Here is a 25,358-nt window from a genome sequence, read left to right on the forward strand (position 1 = left end):
TGCAAGCCCATAGAATCTTGGAGATTCTTCTATCTTAACATCATTTGTCCCACCACCTAAAGATAATGTTATGGCTGATTATTCTATGCATAGTTTTTTTTCTTTTTTTACATAGTTGTAGTCATACCAAAGATGTAATCTTGACTCTTGATTTTAGCACTTGACATTTTAATACAAGCATCTTTCCATATTATATACTCTGTAAGTATACTTCAGAGAAATTCCGATTTTAATAATGATGGAGTTCAGTTGAGTGTTTTCCATTTATTCTCTTGGGAATCAGCCAAAGAATGACATAAACACCATGAAACCGAGACACTGAAGAATCCAAACCTCAGAATCAGAGAAAGGGCCGACAAAAGCAGTAGAGGACGGCAGATGTGTGGAGGATTTTAGATGATGCCTACTGCCACGGAGTCGGGAAAGCTGCTCAAACATGCTTTTCCACAAAGAAGTAGAAAGAAAAGAAAGAAACCATCATCAAAATGAAAGCCATTTGGAAGCAGCATAAAGACTAGAGACCACAGAAAACACGAAAAGGGACACGGAAGGTAGAGCTAAGAAAAGTGACCAAAATGAAATGGATATTAACAAAAATATTTAAAAGCTAGAGAAAAATGACAAATATGGCAGTTGATGGAGGGTTAACAGACCACAAAGAAGGTAAGCAAAGTAACAAAACAAAAAATATTCCAAGATATAATTTAAGAAAATTTTCTGGAAATAAGACTTCAATCTACAATTTGGAAGTGTACTCCGCATGCTAGGGAAAAAAAAAAAAACAATACAGAATGATCAACACCGAGGCAGCTCCCAGCAAGAAACAAATGCATACTCAAAGAAGGGCAGCTGAGGAAAGTTTCATGAAGGGAATCTTGACAAAGGCCTTGGCAGGATGTAGGGAAGTCACAGGGAATAGTGCGGTACAGCTTCCTGCTACGGTAACAGCAGGGTGCTGGTGCCACTCCAGGCTCTAGCCCAGGAGAGGGAGTAGCCAGAGCTGTAGGAAGTGGGTCACTTGGCAGGAGAAGGCCGCCAGTCTGCAGTGTGTCTCAGGTAAATAAGGCCCTGACCTCACTCTCCCCCTTCCCTCCAATCTCTTGCCAGTGCTCTTCTTGGCCATGCCCGCTGGTGTAACCCGCTCGGGTCAGCCTCCTGGGACCCAGAGGGTAGGAAAGGATAGAAAGTGAATTTGGAGGGGCAAATGGGAGAGACCCGGCATAACTAGTAAAGTTCTTGGACTTCAGTGGCAAACAAGGTATCCTTTGGCATTCAGACAAAAAAAAAAAAAAAAGATTGTCACCTTAAGTTTTGCTGTCTGTTGTCTAATGCAAGGAACTTGTAAGAGCAGAAGGGGATTCTAACAGCAAGGTACTAGAATAATAGGGGTGAACTGGACCTCTGTCAGGCATAGGAGGATGTATGGTTGGCCCGCAGAGGAAAGACAACCAGACTGGCTTCAGACTTCTCCACAGCAAATAATACTGGAAGCCAGCGGGTAATGCCTATTAAGTCCTCACAAGAAAGAAGTTGTGACCCATGAATTCTATACTTAAGTGGTCATTCGACTTTAAGGACAACACAATATTTTTGAATATGCAGAAAAACAAGGAAACACGGTTCTTGGGAGCCCTTTGAGAAACTACTTGAAGACAAATTTAGCCAGTTCTAGTGCCGAATGGAGAAAATCCAGCACAAGGGCTGTCAGTAAGTATAGGATTCATTATAATACTGGACTAAATTAAAATAATAAATTTTCAAAATTTAGATTGGGGTAAAAATGTTAACCCTAGCAATAATCAAGTGGTTTCACTAAAGCTGAAAAAAAAAAAGAGGTAGCTGTATACACCAATTTCCCATTTTTTATAGGAATCTAAACATTTATTTACAGCTGATATATGAAGTAACAAGGATGTGCAAATATATATATGTATATATGTGTGTGTATATACATATATATATATACAGATATATATATATACATATATACATATATATATATACACAGATATATATATGAATCAAAGTAAATATGTATAATCTATTAAAATTGCGTGGTGGAGGAGAAGGGGAAAAGCGAAGAGAGGAATTCTGGCATTGGCCACAGTAGAGTATCTAGAGAGGACGATCCAGAAAGAAACAAGATTTAGGTTTTACTTCCATGAAATTATACCTCTAAGATAAACACTGGAGCGAAAATTCGAACTTTCCAAATCTGTCAGAAGAGACATACAAAAGAAAACAAAGGCCATATAATGAAAAGTAAGAAGCAATAAAAACAGAAAACATAACCTAAAATAAAAAACAAGAAGCGAGAGTTTCATTCTGAACATCAAGCAGAAGAGCATGAGGTAAAACAAAGAAAGGCTCTTAATGATGAGAAAGAATTCAGTCTGCAGTGAAGACCTCACAGTTATAACCATCTGCAGCAAGTGGCACAATGTTTACAAAGTAAAAACTCCAAGAACTAGGAGGAGAAAGAGCCAGAAGCTTGTTCATGATAGAGTTTAATTCACTTCCGTCAGCCCAGGAAAGATGGAGACTCCCTTCCCCAATTTTGTATGTTAAATTGTACACCAAAGACAGAGAAAGAATTTTTAAATGTACCTGTGGAAAATATTCACATGGGCAACTCAGAGTAGACACAAGGATAGCCTTGACAAACTCCTAAATCACCACACAGTATAACTCACATAAATGCCACGCAACAAAACAAAACACCCTACCACCTGGATATTTAAAAACTGTCTTTAATAAAACCCCGAGTCAAAGAGAAAATCAAAACCAACACAGCAGACTGAACAGAAAATAGCAATAATGAAATCACTACATGGAAAGCAGACCTCTCTGGGGGGACAGGTGGCAATCACTGCCAAGAGTTAGCCGGTAAAATATTGAAAACAATGCAAATTTCCAACATTAGAGGACTGTAATTATGGTACGTCCGTCATGGGACGCTGTGCAGCTGGTGGGAAGAATGTGGTCGCCCTCTATGGATCCAGGAGAAAAGATCTCCCAATGTGCACGATAGAGTGAAAGAAGCTAAGAGTGGAATACTGTGTGTCGTGTGCTGCCCGCTGTTTTGTTATAGACTGAGCTGTGTCCCCCAAAATTCATAGGTGAAGCTCCAACCCCGCATGCATTTGCAGATAGGGCTTTTAAGGAGGTAATTAAGATTAAGCGAGGTCATCAGGCTAGGCCCCCGATCCAATAGGACTGGTGTCCTTATAAGAGGAGGGAGAGACACCAGGAGTATGCGCACACAGAGGAAAGGTCATGTGAAGACACAGTGGGAAGGTGGCCGTCCGCAAGCCAAGGAGCGAGGCCTCAGGAGAAACCAACCCTGCCAACACCTCGGTCTCGGTCTTCCAGCCTCCAGTAAGAGGTAAGAAGTACATTTCTGTTGTCTAAGCCCCGCTGTCTGTGGTATTTTGTTATGGCAGCCCTAGCAGATTAACAGAGGGAAGGGGAAGGAAAATTCTCCCTCTGTCAACAGATATAAGAGTTAATATAGATAGACCTATAGGGAGATAGATATCCATGAATGCATCGAGTATTTAAGGAAAAATACTCTAGAAACTTGACAAAATATGGCTCAAAAGAAGGACCTAGTGATAGCGGGGCAGGCGGGGAGGAGAGGCTTTTCCTTGTATTATCCTTCGGTTCTTCATGAGTGTTATACTATGTACATGTATTTTCATTTAAATATGTGTATTTTCAATTTAAAAATATATCTTGTACGTTAAAAACTTCAGCAGCTACACAATATTACATCGAGGGCTTATACTGTAATTTGTTTTACCAATCATAGTAATTATATTCTCTCTCCCATACTCTGTATGTATATATAATATACAGTATATAAATTGTATCTATTTATATACTATATATTATATACGCTGCTTTCATAGTATATATATATTATATACCATATATAAGTATATACACTATTTATATACTGTATATTATATATACTATATAGTACATACAATAAATAGTATATGTACTATTTATATACTATATATTATGCGTTATATACAGTATATTCTGTAAATAAAAGGGTAATATACTGTATTTATCCATGATAATTGGACATTATGTTTCCAGTGTTTTGTTTATAATTAACTATCCCATGAACAACTGTGCATAACATTGTTCCAGTGATTGAAATTATTTCCTTAATGTTGATTCCCAAAAGTAAAATCTTTGGGTCAAACAAAAAAACATTATTCCTCTAATAACATTTGTGGAGTTTTTTTTTTTCTTCTGAATTTAAAAAATGCATATTTACTGTAAAGAATTTAGAGAACACAGAGTTCAAAGAAAACAGCAATATGTGCTTCTGAGCATCCAGAGATAAGCGCTCTTCAAGCATCTGCTTTTTCCCTTCCGGTCCTTTCTCTGTGTATAGGTATGTATGGCAGTCGCATTGTTAAGGCTCCAGGGAAGTTGAACGAGATAAGCAGTAGGGGCCTCTAGCATGGGGGTCAGTGCTGTTGTGATGCAGTAAATGGGAAGGAACATCCTCCCTGCAGGGGATGGAGGACCAACCATTTCACTTTGCAGCTGAAGACATCAGACTGCTCTGGCTTTGGCATCTGGTGACTTTAGGACCCCCAAGAATCACGCAGAGCAAGCGCTGAGCTGGTAAAGAGCCCTGTGGCCCCATCACTAGGAACCCACCTTCCAGGCCTCCCCAAGCGAAGCAGGAAGTAGCGCCCCCCACCCCACCCCAGGGGGCTGTGCAGGCCCCAGAGGCAGGGGTACTGGCCTGTTCTGAAAGGCAGAGGCGATGCTGAGGATCCAGAACTGGCTGAGGATGCTGCCGAAAGTCAGGTGGGTGTAGTGAGAATCCTGCAGCGACACTATCCACGGGAACTCCTTTTCGCTGACCAAACCCTCCTCGGAAGTTTCTAGACTCTTGGTATTCTGGACACCACAACCTGCAGAGGGGGTGTGGGGGGAGGCGGAGGCCTCAGTGCTGTGGCTCAAGGCCACCACCACTGCACCAGACCTCAGGACACCCCTCCTGTTGCTCGCCACTCTGTCTGGCTCTCTATCTTAGTCGCCACTAACTCTGCCACCCCCGTCTTTTTTCCTAGTGGGTCACTTTCCTTATAAAATACTCTTGGTGGCACCTTTGAGTCTAAAAATAATGTTAGGCTCCCGATACTCTCTCATCTATTGAATACTTAGCCATGCACACGAGGCAGTGTCTGAAACCTTTGTATTCATCAGCGGTTCTCAAGCTGTAGGCTGGGACCTTGGGGTGTCTGCGAGACCCTCTGTGGGGTCTGCAAGGTTAAAACCATTTTCATAAGGATACTAAAATTATATTTGCTTTTTTCACTTTCATTCTCTCGCTAGTGTACAGGAGAATTTTCCAGAGGCTACACAATGTCATCACTCTGATGGCTAATAGCATGTGTGAGCCTTTGTATTCTTGTGTTTTAAATTTCTTCAGTTTTAATTTCTAATATGGAAAATATGGAAAATATAGCTCCATGAGCAAAAGCTCTTTTGGGTCCTTTATAATTTTAGGGAGTATAAAAGAGTCTTGAGACCCACATGAGAACAGCTGGTATACATTACTTCACACAGTTCCTCCAACAGAACTAGAGGTGGACATTGTCCTGTTTGCAGATGAGAAAATCAAGCTTTAGAGCGGGTTAAGTACTTATCCGAGTTACACAGCTGGTAGGACCCAGGGCAGGTCCAGATGAATTCAAACTCCACACACTCTCAACCCCTCACAGTCTGTTTCAGCCACGTTTCATCTCAAGTTTGCTCTTCCCTCCTTAAGCTGCTGGCATTTGTGGTTTCTCCTGCCATGTCTATTTTGCTTGCCAATGTATCCCCAGGGTCCGGGTACAGTGCTTGGCACATAGTAGGTTCTCAAAAAAAATTATCCAGTGAATGAACAGAAGCATGCTGCCAACCAAGGGCTCCCTGACATCCTGTCATCAAGGGCTCAAAGGTCCTGCTAGGTGGAGGCTGTTCTGTGGCCCCATCCAGGCCTGCTCCACCTTTGCCTTCCTGAGCCCTCGAATGGGTCACCTCCAACTGGACAGACTCTTCAGCAGTCTGGACTTTGTTTCAAATGAGAGTTAAGTGTTGACTAAAGTTTTAAAAAATATCCTCCCTCTGCCAGCCCTGGTTTGGCCCAAGATGGCCCTGTATTTAAAAAAAAAAAAAAAAGTTCCCCCGTCACAGAGTCCCTCCAGTCTGTGTTCGAATAGTAGGACAGGGAGCGCCCTGGCAAGGCAAATCCCCAGGCTGGGTGAGCCGGGCCCCCGCTGTCCCAGGCACCATTACAGGATGGTGTCCACGTGGGGGTCGTGCTCTGCCTAAGTACGGCCTGGGTACTCCCTCCACCGCCCGTGTCCTCCTCGCCAGTGGACGTGCTCTGCCCTGATGGGTCCCCGAGGTGCCCATTTTATCCCCGCCGATGCAGAGTGGAGGCAGGGATTCTCAACCTGCTGGCACATTTCATTTACCTGCTGCCCGGCCGCTCCCACACCCCCGGGGGTGGGGCCTGGGCACTGGCATTTTTTAAATGCTCCCGAGTAGATTCTAATGTGTATTCAGGGTTGAGAACCACTAGTGTTTCAGGAAGGCCCTGACTCAGTGTCCCAAGTCCAGTTGGCCTCTATGCTGTGAGACCTAGGGCGAGCCACTTCACCTCTCTGGGCCTCAGTTTCCTCCTTCGAAACATGAGGTAACGCACCCCTTGGAGTTGTAAGGATCCCGTGAGGTGAGGTTACAGGATGGTGCTTTCCGAACTGTCTCCCCATGACTGATAATGCTAACCCCAGGGACAAAATAAACGCTTCCATTTTTTTTTCATGTAAACTACCATTCTGGTTGCTGTTTGTAAATCCCAAATTACGAGTACCCAGTGCCTCTCTTAAACCAGTGGCCCTAGGTCATGGACGTCACACGATGGGTACCACCAGTCGACTGTGAATCAGGTCGATGGCTGCTTTTTTCAGCCATTCAGCCCACTGCCAGGTGCCAAGCTAGGGTCTGGGTTTATAATAGGGAAGGATTTCAGGATCCTACCCCAGCCCCAGGGGAGTCACAGTACATGGGGAGATGGACATGATGACAAGTGATAGCCATACAGAGAGACTCCTGACACAAGAGACTCCTGGCCAGAGTATACAGAGGGGAGGACATGAATCTGCCCAGAGCACGAAGTCTGGGAGGACTTCCTTTGGGGAGTGACCTCTGAGGGGAGCGCCGAAGACAGTTTCCAAACCATGAAGCTAGAGTTGCTTGTGACCTTCGGTGCTGTCATTAAAGGACCAGGACAGACCCCCCCCACCCCCCGACAATGTGGCACCATATGACAAACTTCTCCATGAACTGACACTTAGAGACTTTGCTGGAACAGTGACAGAGCTGGCTGTTAGCTGGCCATCGATTCTATAAGGGCTTCAGAATCACCAGAGAGGGAATTCTGTTTTTCACACGGGCCACTGGCAGTCTTTGGTGAGCAAGGTATTGACCACGCCTTCCCAGCCCAACAAGAACCTATGGGCGTGTGGTGCCTTTTACTGTTTCATAGCTCTAGTTGGCTAGTTCATTTGACCTTATAAAACCCTTGGGAGCCCAGGATATAATGAGGAAATCTGACCCAGAGATGAAATATTTGCTTTGGGTCACTTGCTTCAGGATTTTTAAGAGATGGGAGAGACCCTTTCTGTGTTTTGTGGGCATCCCTCGGCCTCCTTCGGGCTGCAAGGCGATGAAGTAGGTGAGGAAGGTAGTGAGTTCTCCCCCTGACATGTGCAGGAGGCGGGGGGCTCTCTCGTGTCCCTGTCTAACTGCAGGAAGATGGGGCAGAGCCAGCTCAGGTGGCAGAGAGGTGGGGCAGAGCTGTCTGTCCCTTTCTAGGCTGGATCTTAGACCTGGACAACCTAGAGGTCAGGGAGGGGACCGCACCTGTCACTTCTGCCAACTGAGTCCTTGGCAGCCTTTAAGACCCCTTCCTGCTCCCCTGGTCCAGACCTCTTCATGGGAACAACGATGCTGGAGTAGGAACACAGGAAGCACCCGCTCCCCACCACTTGGACACCCCCGCCTGCAGGTGCCCGGGGCTGTGAGGGGGGAGGCAGTCTTCACACTGGCCCTCTGTGCCCTGGGCCTCCCCGCAGCCTGAGGCTAATTTTCCTAACTGCGCCCCCTCCCGAGGATTAGCCCTGACACCGGGCTGCTGAAGCCACAGTTTCCTAGCTCCACGCCCCGTGTTCCAGCTCTTTGCCTGGTTCCCACCACCGGCGCACGCTGCCGAAGCAAAAGCGAAGCGCTGGGAGTCATCCTCCCCGAGTCCCCCCGTCCCCCCGGACATTAAGAGCAGTTAGTTCACTCTCCTGGGATGATCCCCCTGCCGAGTTACAGGATCCGCTAAGTCACGAGGAAGAAAGCAGCACACTCACTGGCAGAAGCATGTAAGATGTAGAGAAGCACCAGGAGCATCTCCGTCATGTCTGCCATCCCCAAGGACAGCCGCAGCAGACACCATGGGCAGCTGTGGAAACAGAACGGCCAGGCGCACGGGCTTTCCTTCTCCTCCCCAAGGACCGACTCCCCCTCAGCGTTCGAGGCCCAGCCTCTTTGCTTCTAAAACATGAGAAACAGACCTGTCACATCCCTATGGCTGGGTTCCGTGCAGTAGAGAGAGAGGCAGGGACCAGCTGCCCGGCACTGATATTCTGTGAGGATTCGTGAGATGGCCCAAGGAGAGGTGGCAGCCGGCACCTGTCAGCTCTCTCCTCAGTCCAGCCAGGGTCCCTGGGCTTCCCAGAGAGGTGGGGCTCAGAAAAGCGCTGTTTTTTGACTCGTGGAATTCAACCCTTGTCTTAACTCTGTAGCCATAAAATGCTGCGGGAAGAAAAAGCAGGGGTTTAGTGTGAGCCCACGCTCGTGTCGCCCCTCCGGCTAAACTCCGTTGGCTTAAATAATGCTGGGATTCTATTAACTGGGGACTTAACTGCTCCTTTTACACAGTCGCAGCCCTGGCGTTTTGCGGTTACTTCGCACAGGCACCACGTGAGGTGACACGGTCATCCCCATTTTAGAGATTCAGAAACCGACACTCAGAGACCTGGAGAAGCCTGCTCAAGGTCACACAGCCACCCAGTGCTGGGGCCCGAATCCAAGCTCAGGTCTATCTAAACTATGAGTCTTAACCGTCTGCCACACCTCCAGGCCTCACACAATGCATAAGAGCCTGAGGAGCCCATGCGCGTCGTTCTCAGTCACCATGTTCCACTCATGACACCAGATGTTCCTGTCGTCAGGACGGTTCTCAGAATTCTCCTGTGAACTGCTCCTGCTAGAGGGGAAATGGACTCACTCTGACCTTACGGAGCCCAACAGAGGGATTCTTTCTACCACCCAGGGGAGAATGTTCCATTGTGGCATCATGGTTACTATGGTGTCACCAAGCAAACGTCCAGACACGGGGACTTAGGAGGAGCCAGGATGAAAAGGCTGCCTGTTTCCTAAATTTGGCAGGGCTATTCTGGAAGCCCGGCTGTCCCCTGGTCTGGTGGAGGAGACGTCCCTTTTTCTGGATCACAAAGTCCTGTTCAGCTGTGGCCGTGGTCTGCCTACCTCCTCAGCACCCGCCCTGTGTCCACACAAGTTCATCGCTCTGGACGAAGGGAGCCCACGACGAGGGTGGGTTTGGTTTTTCCAGTCCCCATCAGCACCCTTACACTCCCAGCGTGGTTTCCTGGAGGCTCAGCCCTGTTGTCTTTAGCAGCTCCAAACCAAGCTACCCGGTGGGCTCTGTCAACTCAAGGGGCCCGATGGCGTCCGCACCCTAGCCACTGCGAGCAGCTTCGGTTTCAGCACAAATGCCAGGACTTAAGAAAAGTGTTGACAACATTGTGGTAAAGACGAAACTAACTCCATGGAATCAGAGGGCTGCTGGCACAGGCGCTTAAGAAATATTTATTGGACCCATAGATGAATGGCTGATGGAAGGAAGGATGGCTGGACAGAAAGTGAAGTCCAATTCGGAAGAAACGCTGTCTCCTTCCCCTTGAGGCTCAAGGTCACACAGCTCGATGCCCTGAGCACCTCACCATCCTCCTTCATCCTTGACACCAAGCAGGGCCTGGCTTCTGCCGGGAGAACAGAACAGGAAAGGTTGCGGGTAGCGGGAGAAATGGAGTTGACCCTTCACTATGTTCTGCATCTCCAGTCTCAAAGGGCTTTCACAGACGTTTTCTCGTTCACGATTCGCAGTCACCCTCCCAGGATGAAAGAATTACCCGAGCTTTCCAGATGGAAACATGGTGACTCAGAGCGGGAAAGTCAAGCCCCTTCCCTGAAGCCATACACCTACAAAGTGGCGGGGGCAGGACTCCAACCCAAACTCCTCCAACTCTGGGATGGTGACCATCTCTCCATGTCTGCATTTCTCAGCCTGGACCTCATGCAGCCTTTATAGGCAGCAGAAGCAGAAACAGTGATTGAGCCAAGGTCGTGCGGCTGCCTTTTTTTAGGAGTTGAGAAGCTGAGGTTATTGCACAAGACCCTGTTTGCAGATTCCTCTCTAGATTCCTGCATGAAAAGATGCCATGTGCAGGCCACCAGAAACACACTGTCTCCTCACAGAAATAATCTAGCACAACCCACAAGAAAGACTCAATCCTGCCAGGACCCAGCTGACCTCGTGAGCCTTAAATTCTCAGCCTCTCTGGGCCACTTAATGCTGACCATCAACTTTAGGTAAATTTTTAAAAGAGTCATCACGATTTTGAGTAATTTTTCATTCTTTAAGGTTAATCATAACAGTAATAACAGTTTCATACCTTTTAGGGGAAGTTCATTTGCAATCTTACACCAAAGACTCCACATCGAGGATTGTGATGGCATGAAATGCATGTAGTTTCTCGACCTGTCACTTTCTATTTTCACTCTCTACTTTCATCAAGTTAGAAAATCCTAACTCTCAAAGGACATCTGAAATCTCAGCACGATTCTGCACATTCTGGGCATCAGACTGGACCCCAAAGTCACAGAGCGACTTTTTTCACCAGTGACTGCTCTCGGGTGCTCATGGCTGCCCACCAAACCCCAAACCCGGGGAACTGAAAATTTCTTCTGGGAACTTGAAAGTTTCCTCCTGGGAGATAGTGATGGGTGCATTTCTAGTCCACTTGGTTGCTTTTCCCTCCGGAAAATATTTTTTCATGTTCCATTGCAGATTTGGAAAATGGTTTTTAAATATTATGCTAATAAGAGCTTTACTGCATTTCAAAAATCTCTTCTCATGAAATTAACAGAACAAAAAATAATCAAGGACTTCTTTGTTTATGTACCACACATTTTCTAAGCATTGCTTCCTACTCATCACTGGTTTGTTGAAGAGTTAAGCAAAGTATCTGCTGGCCCAAACGTGGCGTAGTTATTGCTCAGCTGAATGATGTGGCTTCGATATTGATACCACATCCTACAGAGTCTCTGGAATAGAAATTTTGCCAATACCTTATGCTGCCTTCTCTTCGTGTTTTTCATTAACATCAATTCTCATTGAAAGCCAGCATTTAATGCTGTGACATTTACTATAAGGAGCATAACCTTGAATCAGGTTTTTGTCATTTAGGTATCTTCTCTGCTTAGCAAAAAAAAAAAAAATCAAGAATTTATTAGAAAGCTTTATAATGCCTTCATCTTGAGAAAAAAAAATCTATAATTTATTTACCAAGGAGGTCCTCATGGTTGTTTAAAAATGACAAAAATGCTTTAATGATTTCATGCTATTATTTGGCAATTTTATTTTCAGATACAGGCTTACCTCGTTTTATTGTGCTTCGCTTTATGGAGCGCTCCAGATGTTTGTTTTTTCCAAGCTGAAGGCAAGGCCCTTCACCAGCGAAAAGATTACGACTCATTTTGTTGTGCTACCCCCTTTACTGAGATGGTCTGGAACCAAACCTGCAATATCTCCGAGATATGCCTGTATCTGTGTTGGATTTGCAGATTTCTACAGAATAAATTGTGCCTAGACTGTTTTTGTCTTCCTAAAAGGGTGTAAAACACAGTATTATGTTCACCATATTCTTAATCCCTAAAGAGCGAGCTTGTGTGCATCCACTGCCCTCTAAAAGTCAAATTATCCAATCAACAATCTTTGAGATTGGTTGATAGTAAAGATTGTACCATGTTAACTGTCTTTTAATGTAAATTTCTCCGATGAAAACTTTTAGGTTATTCTATGCAAAACGAACATTTAAAAAGTGATTTCTTTATATCATCAAAATTACTACACACAGCACAAGATCTAGAACATTACCGCTATCTCGTACCTACCTATGTGTCTCGCCCTCTCTCTCCCCTTCTCTTGCTCTTAGTTTAGTAATTTGATCCATAGTTAAGTGTGCCTAAACTATCTGCAGGAGCTTCTCCAGGGTGTACACACCCAGCAGTAGCATTGCTACGTCAGGCCATATATTAGGATATGTCTAACTCTAGAAGATGATGCTAAATTGTTTTCCAAGGTACTTGTACCAATTGACACTCTTACCAGCAAAGTATTTGGGTTTCTGCTGACCCATGTCTTCCACAGCACTTGCTACTGTCAGCCTTAATTTTTGGTCAGTCCAATGAGTATAAAATGATACCTCATTGCTAATTTTCAGTTCTCTAATTACTAATAAGGCGGAGGATATTTTCCCATGTGTTTATTGCTTGTACAAGCTCATGCTTGCGTCTCTTGCCCTTGCTTTCTGTTGGGTGGCTTGGCCCTTTTCTTACTGATATGTAGGAATTCTTAATACATTTTGAATATTGTTCACTCTGTGTATGGTGTCCTATGTTTTCAATTTCGATTTCTTCATGATGTTTTTGAATAAACAGTGGTCTTAATTTTAGTTTTAAGGAAGTCAAATTTATTAATACTATACAGTTAGGGCTCTTGTTTAAGAAGCTCTCCCCTAGATCAACATAAGAGGTCTATGGTACTATATCATCTTCCAAGTCTTTAAAGTTTCGTTCTTTGCACATACGCCCTCAAATCTGTCTGGAATTTTTTGTGCATGGTACGGATTCCACCTCTTCCAACATGGATGCCCAGTTGTGCCAGTATCAGTTCTCCACAGGTCTCCAATGTGACCTCAGACATATCTCAAAGTTCCACATGTGCCCAGGACTCTTTCTGAGGTCTCCCTTCTGTTATGCTGGTCATTTTGTCTATATCACCTGCCAGGCCTGTACAATCTTAAATATTATAGCTTTATACAAGTCTTAATATCTAGTAAGTCAAGTGTGCCCACCTAATTCTTTTTCTTTAAGAATGTCTTGACTATTCTTGGCTCTTTGGCTCTTTGTTTTTTTCTGTTTTAGAATCAACTTGGCAACTTACACACACACACACACACACAGCCCTGCTAAGATTTGGATTAGAATTGCATTTCATCAATAGATCTATTTGTGGATAAATTAACATCTTTATAATATTGAGTCATCTTATCTATGAGCCCAATGTATCTCTCACTTTAATTAGGTCTACTTTAAGGTTTTTCAATAAAATTTGATTTTCTGCATAAAAGTCTTATACATCTTTTGATAGAATTTACTCCTAGATATCTTATTCTTTTGGGTTGCAATTAAATGATGTCTTCCCTTATTATGCTTTTAGCCATTTCCTACTAAACCCTCTTATTATTTCTAATAATTTATCTTTAGATTCTTTTCCATGTCGAGTCACATAGAATCAATAATGACAGTTTTGTTTCTTCGTTTACAATTATGTCTTTCATTTCTTTTTCTTGTCGTAACTCCCTGGCTAAGACTTCCAATACAGGGTCGAATAGCATCACTAATAGTGGGCATCTCTGTCTTGGTCAAAGGAAGTCTTCTCACATGTCTCCATTTGGAATAATGTATAATACAGACTGCTAAATAGATTTACTTAATTAGGTTAAGGAACTCCCCTTTTATTTCTAGGCTTTGTTTTAATCAAAATCTGGGATCGAATTTTGTCAAATAATTTTTTTGGCATTAGATAAACTCATCTAATGGTTTTCCTTCTTTAATTTGTTGATCTGATTGATGAAACACAGACTTTCTCAAATTAAACCACTCTCGAATTTCAGGAATTAATGTTTTCTCTTTTTAATCACTATTATTTGCCAGTATTTGGTGTAGGGTTTTGGCATTTGTGTTTGTTAGATTAGCCTGTGATTTTATTTTCCTATACCGTCCTTATCCGTTTTACTGGCTATGTGGATCTAGTTGGGGAGATGGAAGTGGTCCATTCTCCAAAAGTTTGCAGAACTTGTTTGAAAACCATCTGGGCCTGGTGTTTACTTTGAGGGGCTGTTTCTACAGCTGCCCAATTTTTTAAACGTTTCTTGAACTATACACTAGAAAGGCAGCTCTGCTAAGTTACGTTTTTTCTAGAAACTTTACATTTTGTTTGTTTTCAAATGTATTAGCATGAGGACTACAGTACTCACTATCTTTTAAAATCTCTATTGTAAAAGTTAACATCTTTTTTCTCATTCCTAATACTGTTTATTCTTCCCTTGTCAATTCATTATCAGTTTCTCCAGAGTTCCATCTTATCTGTACTTGCAGAATAATCTTTGTTGATCTTTGGTTGGTTGTTTGTATCTTTGTTTCTAGATTTTTTTATTACTAGTATTAAAAATCTTTGTTTTCTAGTTTATTATTCTCTGCCTTTTATTTATTATCTGTTTTCTGCTAACATTCTTTGGGCTTATTTTGTGTTCTCCTAAATTTTTAAGTTGGACATTTAGCCCATTAATTTTTTGCCTTCTTTTAAAAACTAGGCATTTAAGTTCCACTTTCTTGGCATCTTTTTTGGTACATTGTGCTTTCCTTATTATTCTAAGTATTTTTATATTTTCATTATAATTCTGTTTGGCTCTTGAACTATTTGGAAATATGTTTTTCAATGTCCATATGTATGACTAGTTTTATTTAACTTTTGATACCTACTTCTAACCCATTGGTTGAAGAACGTGATTTGTGTAATACCAATTCTTCAAAATCTCTGAGACTTGCTTTATGGCCTAGTATGTAATAAGAAAAAATTTTAATTATTCCATATTTGCTTGAGGAAAATGTATACTATCTATACCCATCAATTAGCCTTAGGTTTGTTGATTGTTCTGTTTAAATCTTCTGTATCTTTCCTAATTTTTTTTTTAGTCTGTTTGATCTATCAACAATTAAGAAAGATGCCTCTAGTTATGATAGTGAATTTATCCGTTTCTTCCTATAGCTATAATAATTTTTGTTTTATATGTTTTGAGTCTCTTTTATTAGATATACAAATTTAGAGTTGTCATATCTTCCTAGTGAATTGAACTACAGTTGGCTTTCATTATTTTCTGTATTTTTGTTCTATAAGGTTGTGGCAAACACTGAGTTAAAAAATAGTGAGCATTGCTCTTAGGGGAAATACAGGGTTAGGTTCTGTGAGCCTCCGATCACACCATTTTCATCAACTGATCAATACATAACCTTGTCTTCTGTGTGTTTCTTTCTAGAGGCACCTCATTTAATATATACTGTTGATTCATTAACATTGAACTCATGGCCAACAGCACTATAACTCATATTTGAAAGAAGCTTATCTAATACATGTATTTTCTCCTTAAGGCACATCGCAGCCCTCTTGTGCATAGAAGCACTAGACAGCACTTCAGCACTGTACTTGTGTGTGTGTCAGGGGAGGGCATTTTAAACAGCAAAATCACCAACAAGTGGCTTGCCTTCCCATGTGCCTTCATAATGATTGTTAGTTTGTTGTCTTGATAAGCATCCTATGGGTCTAAATTGGATACACTTTCTTTCAGAGTTTGCTTCTGCCTCTGGTCACCAGAGGGCGCCACTAGCAGGGACTGTGACTTGGCTTCTCACCCTCTCCACCAGTTAAGTAATCTAACAGCTGTGCTGCTGGGCACCTGACCTAAGGCAACCTCTCCTCTCCCAGCTGTTGACAGCTCAGCCTCAGCTCACTCTTCTTAGAATCTTCTCCTAAAGTCTGTGAGGGCCAAAATAACTCGAAGGGTGTGTCCTCTGCACTGTTTTGCAATGAGAAGCCTTTTCAGACCACCTAGTCTGCAGTGATGCTCAAAGCTGAAAGAGTTTGAACTTTGCAACAGACCACACATTAAAAACTGGACTAATGAATTCCCGGGAAAGGAAAATGTAAGTTCCAGGTAGTCATTGTTGGACTTATTATTTCACTTTTGGATTTTTTTTTCTTGCTGTGGGTTTGGTTTTATTCACAGATTATTGGCAGTTTACTCAAACTCATTATACTCTCAGATTCACTTATCCCAGTATAAGTGAATCACACTTGATCCCTAGTCACTCTTTTTCTGATCCACTTCTGTTCTCATCACCATTTTTATACTATCCCCTCATTTTTGTGAATTGGAGCAATAACACCTTGCAGGCCTGGTATTCCCACAGGCCCAGGGGTGGTGGACCTGTGACCCTAGCCAGGCCCATCAGATCCTCCCATTCTTGGAATCTGAGTCTTGAGCCAAAGGGCAGAAAGACCAAAACAGCTGGAGCCGCTGAGCCAGGCCAACAGCAGGCTCTGCGGGCTCAGCTGGCTCTGCTGCCAAGCTGAAGGTCCCTCCCTACCCCATCTTCCCCGAGACCCAGTTCTGTGAACTAGCTCAGATCCCGCCAACAAACTGCTGTACTGCGTAAGAGTCAGAGGCAGTTTCTGTTGCTTCTGACCAAAGAAAACTTGACTGATCCACTGATCTACTGCTTGGAGTATATTTTAGGCCTAAGAATTTTGTCACATGTCCGATAAATGACTATTGCCTAATAAAATCTCTTCACCCAGAAGAACAGCAGCAGTCGCTGAAAAGCAGGGATGTTAACCCTGCTTAAATCTATAACTGGATGACATACATTATACCACAGTTACACAACGGTATCACCTATACACATTCAAAACCAAACCTTCTTGAAATTTTAATCCTTTTTATTTTTGCAAATTCTTAATCATTCACCTTTTATAGCTATTGCTCATATTTCTTACTATTATTCTGTAAAATCTTAAGTTGCATTCTTCTCAGACAGACACACTTTATTTATACATTAAACTGAAAGGAACACTTTTCACGTCCGCCGATAAGTACACCCTCACATTTTTCATGAAACATGCAACTTTGTTCATTGACGGTCCATTTCCTGATTTTTGATAAAGACTGGGTACGAAAATTATTTCGTGTTTCTCTTAACACTGCAATGAGATAACAACAAAACAGGTGCGATGATAAAAGGCCACTGATACTTATCAGCATTGAAGGTCAGAGGAGTCGAGAGCGGTGGGGACAGGGGGGACCAGAGAGCAGGGCCCCCGTTTAAAGGAAATCTCCATGGCCACACTCCATCAGTGACCTCCAGCTTCCATACAGTCTGCGTGAGAAAGAAAATCTTACCGCCTGGTAAGGACACGAAAGTCCAAGGCGGGCATGAGCTTGTGGAGGGCAGGAGGAAAGTAGGAGGTTTGGACTTAATCTTTAAATGTCGCACCTAGAGACCTCCCAGCCCGGGTTAGGGACTCTGATGCAGCATTAATCATAATTGCCAAGAGGCAAAAGCAACCCAAGCGTGCATCCACAGACGAATGGGATTTTTTTAATGTGGTATTATTCAGCTTCAGAAAGGAAGGAAATCCTGTCATGTGCTACAACACGGATGAGCCTCGAGGATATAATGTTGAGTAAAACAAGCCAATCACAAAAAGATAATTACCGTATGCCTCTACTTAATATGAGGGGCCTGGAGTAGTCAAATTCTTAGAAGCAGAAAGTGGAATAGTGGTTGCCAGGGGCTGGGGGAAGGTGGGAAAGTTATTCTTCAATGGGGACACGTTCAGTTTTGTAAGATGAAACAGTGCTGGAGATACGTTCATGACAATGTGAACACACTTAACACTACTGAACTGTAAACTTAGAAATGGTTAAAATGGTAAATTTTGTTAGTTTTTTTTTTTTTTTTTTTTTTTTTTTACCCCAATGAAAAAGAAAGAATTTAACATCACAGGTATAGCAAAGTCCCCGAAGTGGCCAAGGTGGGCAGTCTCTGCCCCTTCTCCTTCCCCTAGATCAACACTACCATGACACACTCACATCCATAAACAATATGCAGCATTTTCTGTGTTTTTAAAATAGTCTCACACCATGTAACATTCTGTTGCTTGCTTTTTCACGCATTATTTTAAGATCTAGTCCATTTATTTTCATTGTTTTCAAGCATTCTAGACTATGAATATGCCTCAATTTATTTCTTCATTCTCCTGCTGAGAGAAATTGGAATTGCGTCCAGTTTTTAAATATTAACAATCAATCCAGCAGAAAATATTTTTTATAGGTCTCCACATGCAAACATGAATGGTTTTTTGTATGTTTTGTAGAACTAACACATTACACTAAAGACACATCATCGCCTGAGTGTGCCGAGTGAATGTTATAATTAGTTTTCCTGGGAGGACACTTTCCTTGACATAAAATAAATCAACCTGTCATTATATTTCTCAATGTCAATGATCAAAGCCCCGGATTAAATGGAAAAATGTGACCTAAACATGCTTTATCGGGTCATGACCTAGCAGCAAAGCCACACGTCCTGCCCCCACCTTCTCCTGCTCACTGGCCATTGCCCACGTCCACCCAGGACCCTCTTCCTTCCTGGGGAGGCTTGGAGTTTCCATGGGTTCAAGGCACATGGCATCCAGCCACAGCCGGGCACTTTACAAAGAACAAAACTGACCTTTTTCAAAGATCTCCTTGCAAACTGCATTGGTGGCTTCGAGGTCTGCTTTTCCTAATAAAGATGGCCGCGCTCAAGGCCCCCTGTGCGTCTCAGGGACTCGAGTGGACGGGACTCCACACAACTCAACGCTTGGACTTCAGAAAGGCCATGGCAGGCTGCTGTTGAAGGAGAAAAGCAAGCTCTAAAACAGGCGGTGGAGTGCAAGCTCTGCACATTATAAAAGAGCTAGATGGAGAAGTGTGGGCCGGGCCACACTCACAGCCCTGCAGAAGAGACAGGCTGTGTGTGCACTGCAGGGGCACAGGTGTCTTTTGCTTCGCTGCCTTCTTTCCCTTGAGTAAGCCCATGTTGCTTTTACACAGTAAGGAACATTTACCAAATGCAGGCAGGAGTCCTTCCAGCCCTTCTGCGGAGCTCGAAGAGCACAATAATTTTAAAAACCTTCTATTATAATTATTAACAAAAATTACTGTACTTCAAAAACTCCACCATATCTTTACCACTTATCAGCCAATAAGCGCTTACTGAATAAGAGTTAGAATGATTCGTGTACCCACCACCATAATCAATTTTAGAACATTTTTATTACCATTAAAAGAAACCCATACTCGTTGGCAAGTCACTCCGTATTTCTCTCCAACACCCGCCTCCAGCCACAGGCAACCGCTAATTGACTTTCTGTCTCTATGGATTTATCTCTTCTGGATAGTTCATGTAAATGGAATCATACAATATGTGGGAAAAGAAGAAATAAAGAATGACGGCGAGAAAGGGCAAAGAGATTAAGAAGTCCAAATGGATAGTTACAAATTAGACATGGAAATACAAAGTGTAGCATAAGGAAAATAGTTAATAATGTTGTAATAAATATGTAAGGGGGAAGAAGAGTAATAGATTTAGTGGGGTGATCACTTTGTGAGTTATTTAAATTTCTAATCACTATGTTGTACAACTGAAATTAATATATTACTGTATGCCAACTATAATGGAAAAGAAACTCATCGAGTTGTACAATGTAAATATGAACAATTAATTATCTATTGTATTTCAATAAAGCCAAAAAAAAAAAAAAAAGAATGACTGCTTAAAATGTATTCAGAAATGATGAAAAATTTCTGGAACTGATGGCTCCAACTAAATAGAAGTAGATGGTTGCACAACGGTGTGACTCTACTGAATGCCACTGAACTGTACACTTTAAAATGGTTTACCCGTCAACAAGGTAAAGAGACAACCATCCAAATGGGAAAATATATTTGCAAGCAACACCTCCGATAAGGGCCTAATATCCAAAATATACAGAGAACTCATATGACTCAATAACAATAAACAAACAATCCAATTAAAAAATGGGTAGAGGACCTGAACAGACACTTCTCTCAAGAAGACATACAAATGGCCAACAAATATATGAAAGGATGCTTAACATTGCTAGCTATTAGGGAAATGCAAATCAAAACCAAAATGAGATACCACCCCACACCTGTTAGAGTAGGTGTTATCAACAGGACAAGTAATAACAAGTATTGAAGAGGATACAGAGAAAAAGGAACCCTCATATACTGCTGGTGGGACTGCAAATTGGCACAGCCACTACGAAAAATGGTACAGAAGTTCCTCAAAAAACTAAGAATTGATCTACCATATGATCCAGCAATCCCTCTACTGGGTATTTATCCCATAGACTTGAAAACATATATCCAAAAAGATATTTGAACACCAATGTTCATAGCAGCATTATTCACGGTGGCCAGGACATGGAAGCAACCGAAGTGTCCTACAATAGATGATTGGCTAAAGAAGCTGTGGTACATATACACAATGGAATACTACTCAGCCCTAAGAAGAGATGAAATACTGCCATTTGCGACAACATGGATGGACCTTGAGATAATCATACTAAGTGAAATAAGCCAGACAGAAAAAGTTGAAAACCACGTGATATCACTTATATGTGAGATATAAACCTAAAAGCAACAAATGAACAGGACAAACAAACAGAGACTCATGGACATGGACAATAGACTAGTGGTTACCAGATGGGAGAGCAGGGAGAGGTAGATGGGGTAAAAGGTGTCAAATATTTGGTGACAGAAAGAAAACTATGAGTGGTGAACACACGATGCAAGATATATGCCTTACTGCTAAACTGTACCCCTGAAACTTACTGGATTTCATTAACCAATGTCACCATAATAAAAAAATAAAATTAATTAATTAATTTTAAAAATAAAAAGGAAAATGGTTTAAAAGGTCAATTTTATATTATTTGTTCTTTCTTGTAATAAAAAAAAAAAAATCCAAACTAAGGGAAACCAGTATTTGTGAAGTCTTTGGAAATGACTATATCTAATTTAAGAATTAGTCTTTGAATATGAATTTTAAATGAGTATTTAAGTGAATAATTTTGATCATATTGTATTAAGAGAAACATTACCAGCAAACTATCACCCCAAACGACTGATATTTAAGCTTATTTAATTAAAACAGGGAGTTTAGGCATTTTGTTTCTTCAACAGAAAGTTATAATTTTAACAAAACAAATATAGGGAGTTAGGAATGTTTTAGTTGTAACTATGAAATGTGCTGTTGTTGCATTTTAATAGATTCTGCTATCTGCGTAGGAAAGGTTTCAAATGTCAAGTTTTTAGGCTGGCTTTGCCTTTCTCTTTATTTACAGACTAGGAAAGAAAGATAATCCCCCAGTTTAATACATTTAATATATATATTGAAATACTTATAACACTTATTTTTACTGGGGACCAAAATCTCTGTTCAGTGTGTTAACACATATTATCTCATTAAATCCTCACAACAACCATGTGACATAGATTTTATTTTCTACATTTTAATGAGGTGACTCAGGCCCAGAGAGGTTAAGCAACTTGCCTAACATCACACAGCTAGGAATAGTTGAGCTGGGATGCCAACTTAGCCAGGTCTGTTTGACTTCAAACTGTAAATAACAAATGGTCTTGTAAAAAAATATACTGATAGGCACAGATGCTGATCCCACACAATGGTAAGAAGGATCTAAAAAGGATCTTCACGGGGCGTGTTTTAAAAATAGAATATGATGTAAGCTAACTGCTAGACTGCAGGGTCTTTGGGGGTGAGGCACCTGGTAAACATTTGTGGTTCACAAAGACACCTAGCCTGGCACTGGGCATAAGTAGTACTGGGTACGATGACGCCCCACTTCCTTATAATGAGGGGTTTAGTTATTCCACTGGCCCCCAAAGCGACATGTTTTGTGGAAGAAGTTATGAGTTAGACTGATCTTTAAATCTAATAACTTATAAATCAATACAATGGCATGTTTTAGAGCTTCTATTTCACACCGTAAGTTTGTAAAACATTATTTGTTTTGGACAACACCAGTTGTTTCAGAGGCTTAGAGGATCCCAGGAAAGTTGCAACAGAAATGGAAACATTTTTCCCTCAAGTGGGTAAGTTCTGAGCTCGCATTCATTTCCTGAGATGACTACATACAAATTATCACCCACCTACTGTCCAATGAAGTTCAGCCAGTGAATTTAAAGATTTCCATCCCCACCAAATGCCTGGCGCTTACACGCAATGATCATTTTGGCCTGAAGATGGCGATCTTGCTTGCAAGATTCTACATTCACCGTTTCTCTAAAGGGCAGCCAGCCGTGGGCACTCAAGAATATTAACGTCAAAAGGTTCCTAGGCAGAGAAGCTGCTATTTGCAAACAAGAGAAAACAACAAAAGAAAAATGCTCAAAAGCAAACGCGCCTTTCCTGGTTTCTGATCACTGTTTTAAGAAGGAACTGCTTTCCAAAAAATAAGGAAAGAAAACTGTTGGCTTTTGTCAGCTTACTGAAAATGTTAAAACTTTACCATTTTGGTGTTTTTTTCTTTTCTTCATTGCTGGCAGGTGGCTTTTTCATTTGTCTCATTTTCCAAGGCAGCTTAGCACCCGGACTTTCTTTTAAATGAACTCCCAGTGCAGGGGGCTGGACAGGTTGACTGACTCCACGGGAGAGTGTCTTTCTGTGGCTGTCAGGTGGCAGCATTAGAACATTATTTCCTCATCACTGAGACGTGGGGTTCCAGCCACACTTCAGTTTCCCTGCAGCCTTTTATGGATGGAGGGTGCACCCAGGAGGCCTAGGAGGGACCTCATTACCAGAGCTCCTGATTTTGTATTGGAAATCAAGGTAAAGTTTTATTTGATTAAAAAAAAATTCCCTGTTGCTGTCAAAATAAACAAAACACCCTCAAAAGCCACTATTTAACAAAGGCCCAGGGGTGTCAAGTGGCCCAGAGAGGCAGCTGGGGATTACACTTCGTCTCTTGACTCCAGAATTAAATGAGGTTCACAAAAAACAAAGCCCTTTATAGAAATGGTGTTTAAATCTCATTGTGGTCAATTTGAATAGATTCTCAAATGTTGGTGTTCGTAAGCTCGAATTGTAAATAAAAGTTCATAAAGTCCAACTTCAGAAAACTATAATCAAAATGATTTTTTAAAGGATGACCAACACACAACCCTTTCAGGCTTGCACAAGTTAGAAGTATTCTGAACTCTTTGGGACCGTGAAAACAGGCACCATGACTTAGAGCACAGGTGAGTTTTTCCAGGAGCACGCCTGGAAATGTGATTGTATAACACCCATGAAGTCAGGAAAAATACCAGGAAAGAGGTGACAGCTGGATGGAGCATCCACTTGTCTTATTCAGATCTTTCTTCTGGGAGAGAATTCTGTCCTCGCCTGGCTAGCAGGGTGGGGCGACTCGCCACTGCGTGAGGCGCCTTCCCTCCTTCCTTTGCCTTCCTGAAATGGTGGTCGAATTCCATTCTGTTGCTTTGAGGAAAACCGCAGTTGCTGTCTTGCTCTAGCCCTGACAAGTGGTGATGAACCACCACGGGTAATTGTGGAGCTGGAAAAAGCAGAACTCAGAGTCCCACTCCCTTTGTTTACAGAAGCGAGGGTCAGTGACTTGCCTGGGTCACCTTGGGTAACGGCTGGGCTAGAGGCAGCAGATTTGATATTTAGTTAGGAGTTTTATCCATTGCACCCCAAGTGACTAAGACCGGTTGGGTGGGACTGTACACACTGGAAATTGCCTTGGAACCTGTTATGACCAAGTCCCCAGAGAGTGCTGTTTGGGCCACTGACAAAACTTAATTCTAATGTTGTGAAAACCAAAGGAATGGTGAGTTTTCTGAATATTTGCAAGTTAAAAAAAATTGTTAGTTTTTTTTCATGGCCATAATGTTTAATAAAAGAACTTTAAAAAAAAATTATATATATGTATACACACACACACACACACACACATCCTAACTCCTTTGTTAGATTAAAAACTCTTGAATGTCAAGAAAGTGCCATATTCATCTTTGTAAATTCTGTAATTCCCTCTTTACTCACAGTTGATGTTTAATAAGTAGTCATGGTTTGGTTGAATAAATAGAGATGGCTCCAAATTGAAGACCGGATTCATAAATTCAAAGCAATGTCAAGATTTGTCATACCTCTCATGAGTTTAGGCCTTTTTGCCTCCTAGACCCAGCAGGCTTTCTGGAACTTTTTCTCTTCTCTCTTAAACTTATTCTCTGTATCACTTATTTGAAGTTTAAGCCCCAACGGCCTCTTCCTGTTACTCTGATAGTCCTCTAATACATAAAAGTTTTTAATTTTAATATAATCCAATTTATCTGTTTCTATTTTGTGGCTTGGGCTTTTGGTGTCATGTCCAAGAACCACCTAACAATTTGACAGCGCAGTGCAGTCCCCCGAAAGGGTCTCCAACTCTAAAATATTAGCTACATCATATCCAAGCAGGAAATGTTACTATTTTGTTTTAAAAAATGGCAGGTGAGTTGAATTGGTACGTGTGGTTTTGATTAGGAATTCTGTTGCCATTATTGAGAATGTCTGAGTATTATCTCTGTGTTGTGCCCCGATGAGCCAGCCAGTTATAAGATTTTCGTGGATGTTGTAAAAGTATGTGTCCTAACTCTTTGAATTAGTAGGCTTGGCCGACAGGATCGATGCAGCATGTCTTCATTGCTAGGTGACCCTCTATCCTTCTCAGAATACCTTGTACGAAGTAGAAGGGTACAGATATGGTCCTACAGAAACAATTAACAAAAGAAAAACTGTCCGTCTCAGAAAAGATCGTTACTCTTGGAATTTTAATAGGCCAAATAATATTATAAATTTTATCTGAAAGGCATATATATGACAGCTATGTAGAATAAAATTTATATCTCAGAAAACAAAGGAGGATTAAGTGAACATGGAACTCTCTAACCACAGGAGAGGAAAAGAGGCTTGAAATACGTGGTGATGGTAACTTTGTGCTTATCATGTTATCTGAACTATCAAAAAAAAAAAAAGAGAAAAGAATTATCAAAGCTTCAGGTAGAATTTCCTAAACATCCTGATTAATCCCAAAAGTATTTTCGACACTTTAAATTTTCTCTTACATTTTCCCCACATTTGAAAGAACTTTTCTTGGGAGCTCACGTGAAAATGTCAAGCTCACATGAACATGAGAACTTAAAATATAGACACATTCCCAAGTCACCAAA

General features: G+C 41.8%; 1 protein-coding gene across 1 annotated transcript in view; it reads right to left on the reverse strand.

Moving 5' to 3' along the window:
- PRSS54 (serine protease 54) overlaps positions 1-25,358 on the reverse strand; it is a 39,371-nt gene that overhangs the window by 4,931 nt on the left and 9,082 nt on the right. Inside the window, 4 exon segments of the mRNA XM_039881018.1 lie at positions 4,772-4,943; positions 8,442-8,490; positions 8,492-8,625; positions 18,790-18,950. Of these exon segments, the coding sequence (XP_039736952.1) occupies positions 4,772-4,943; positions 8,442-8,490; positions 8,492-8,527 (257 nt within the window). The 5' untranslated portion in view covers positions 8,528-8,625; positions 18,790-18,950.

This window comes from Pteropus medius, unplaced genomic scaffold (assembly GCF_902729225.1).
Source record: "Pteropus medius unplaced genomic scaffold, Ma_sr-lr_union100, whole genome shotgun sequence".
NCBI lineage: Eukaryota > Metazoa > Chordata > Mammalia > Chiroptera > Pteropodidae > Pteropus > Pteropus medius.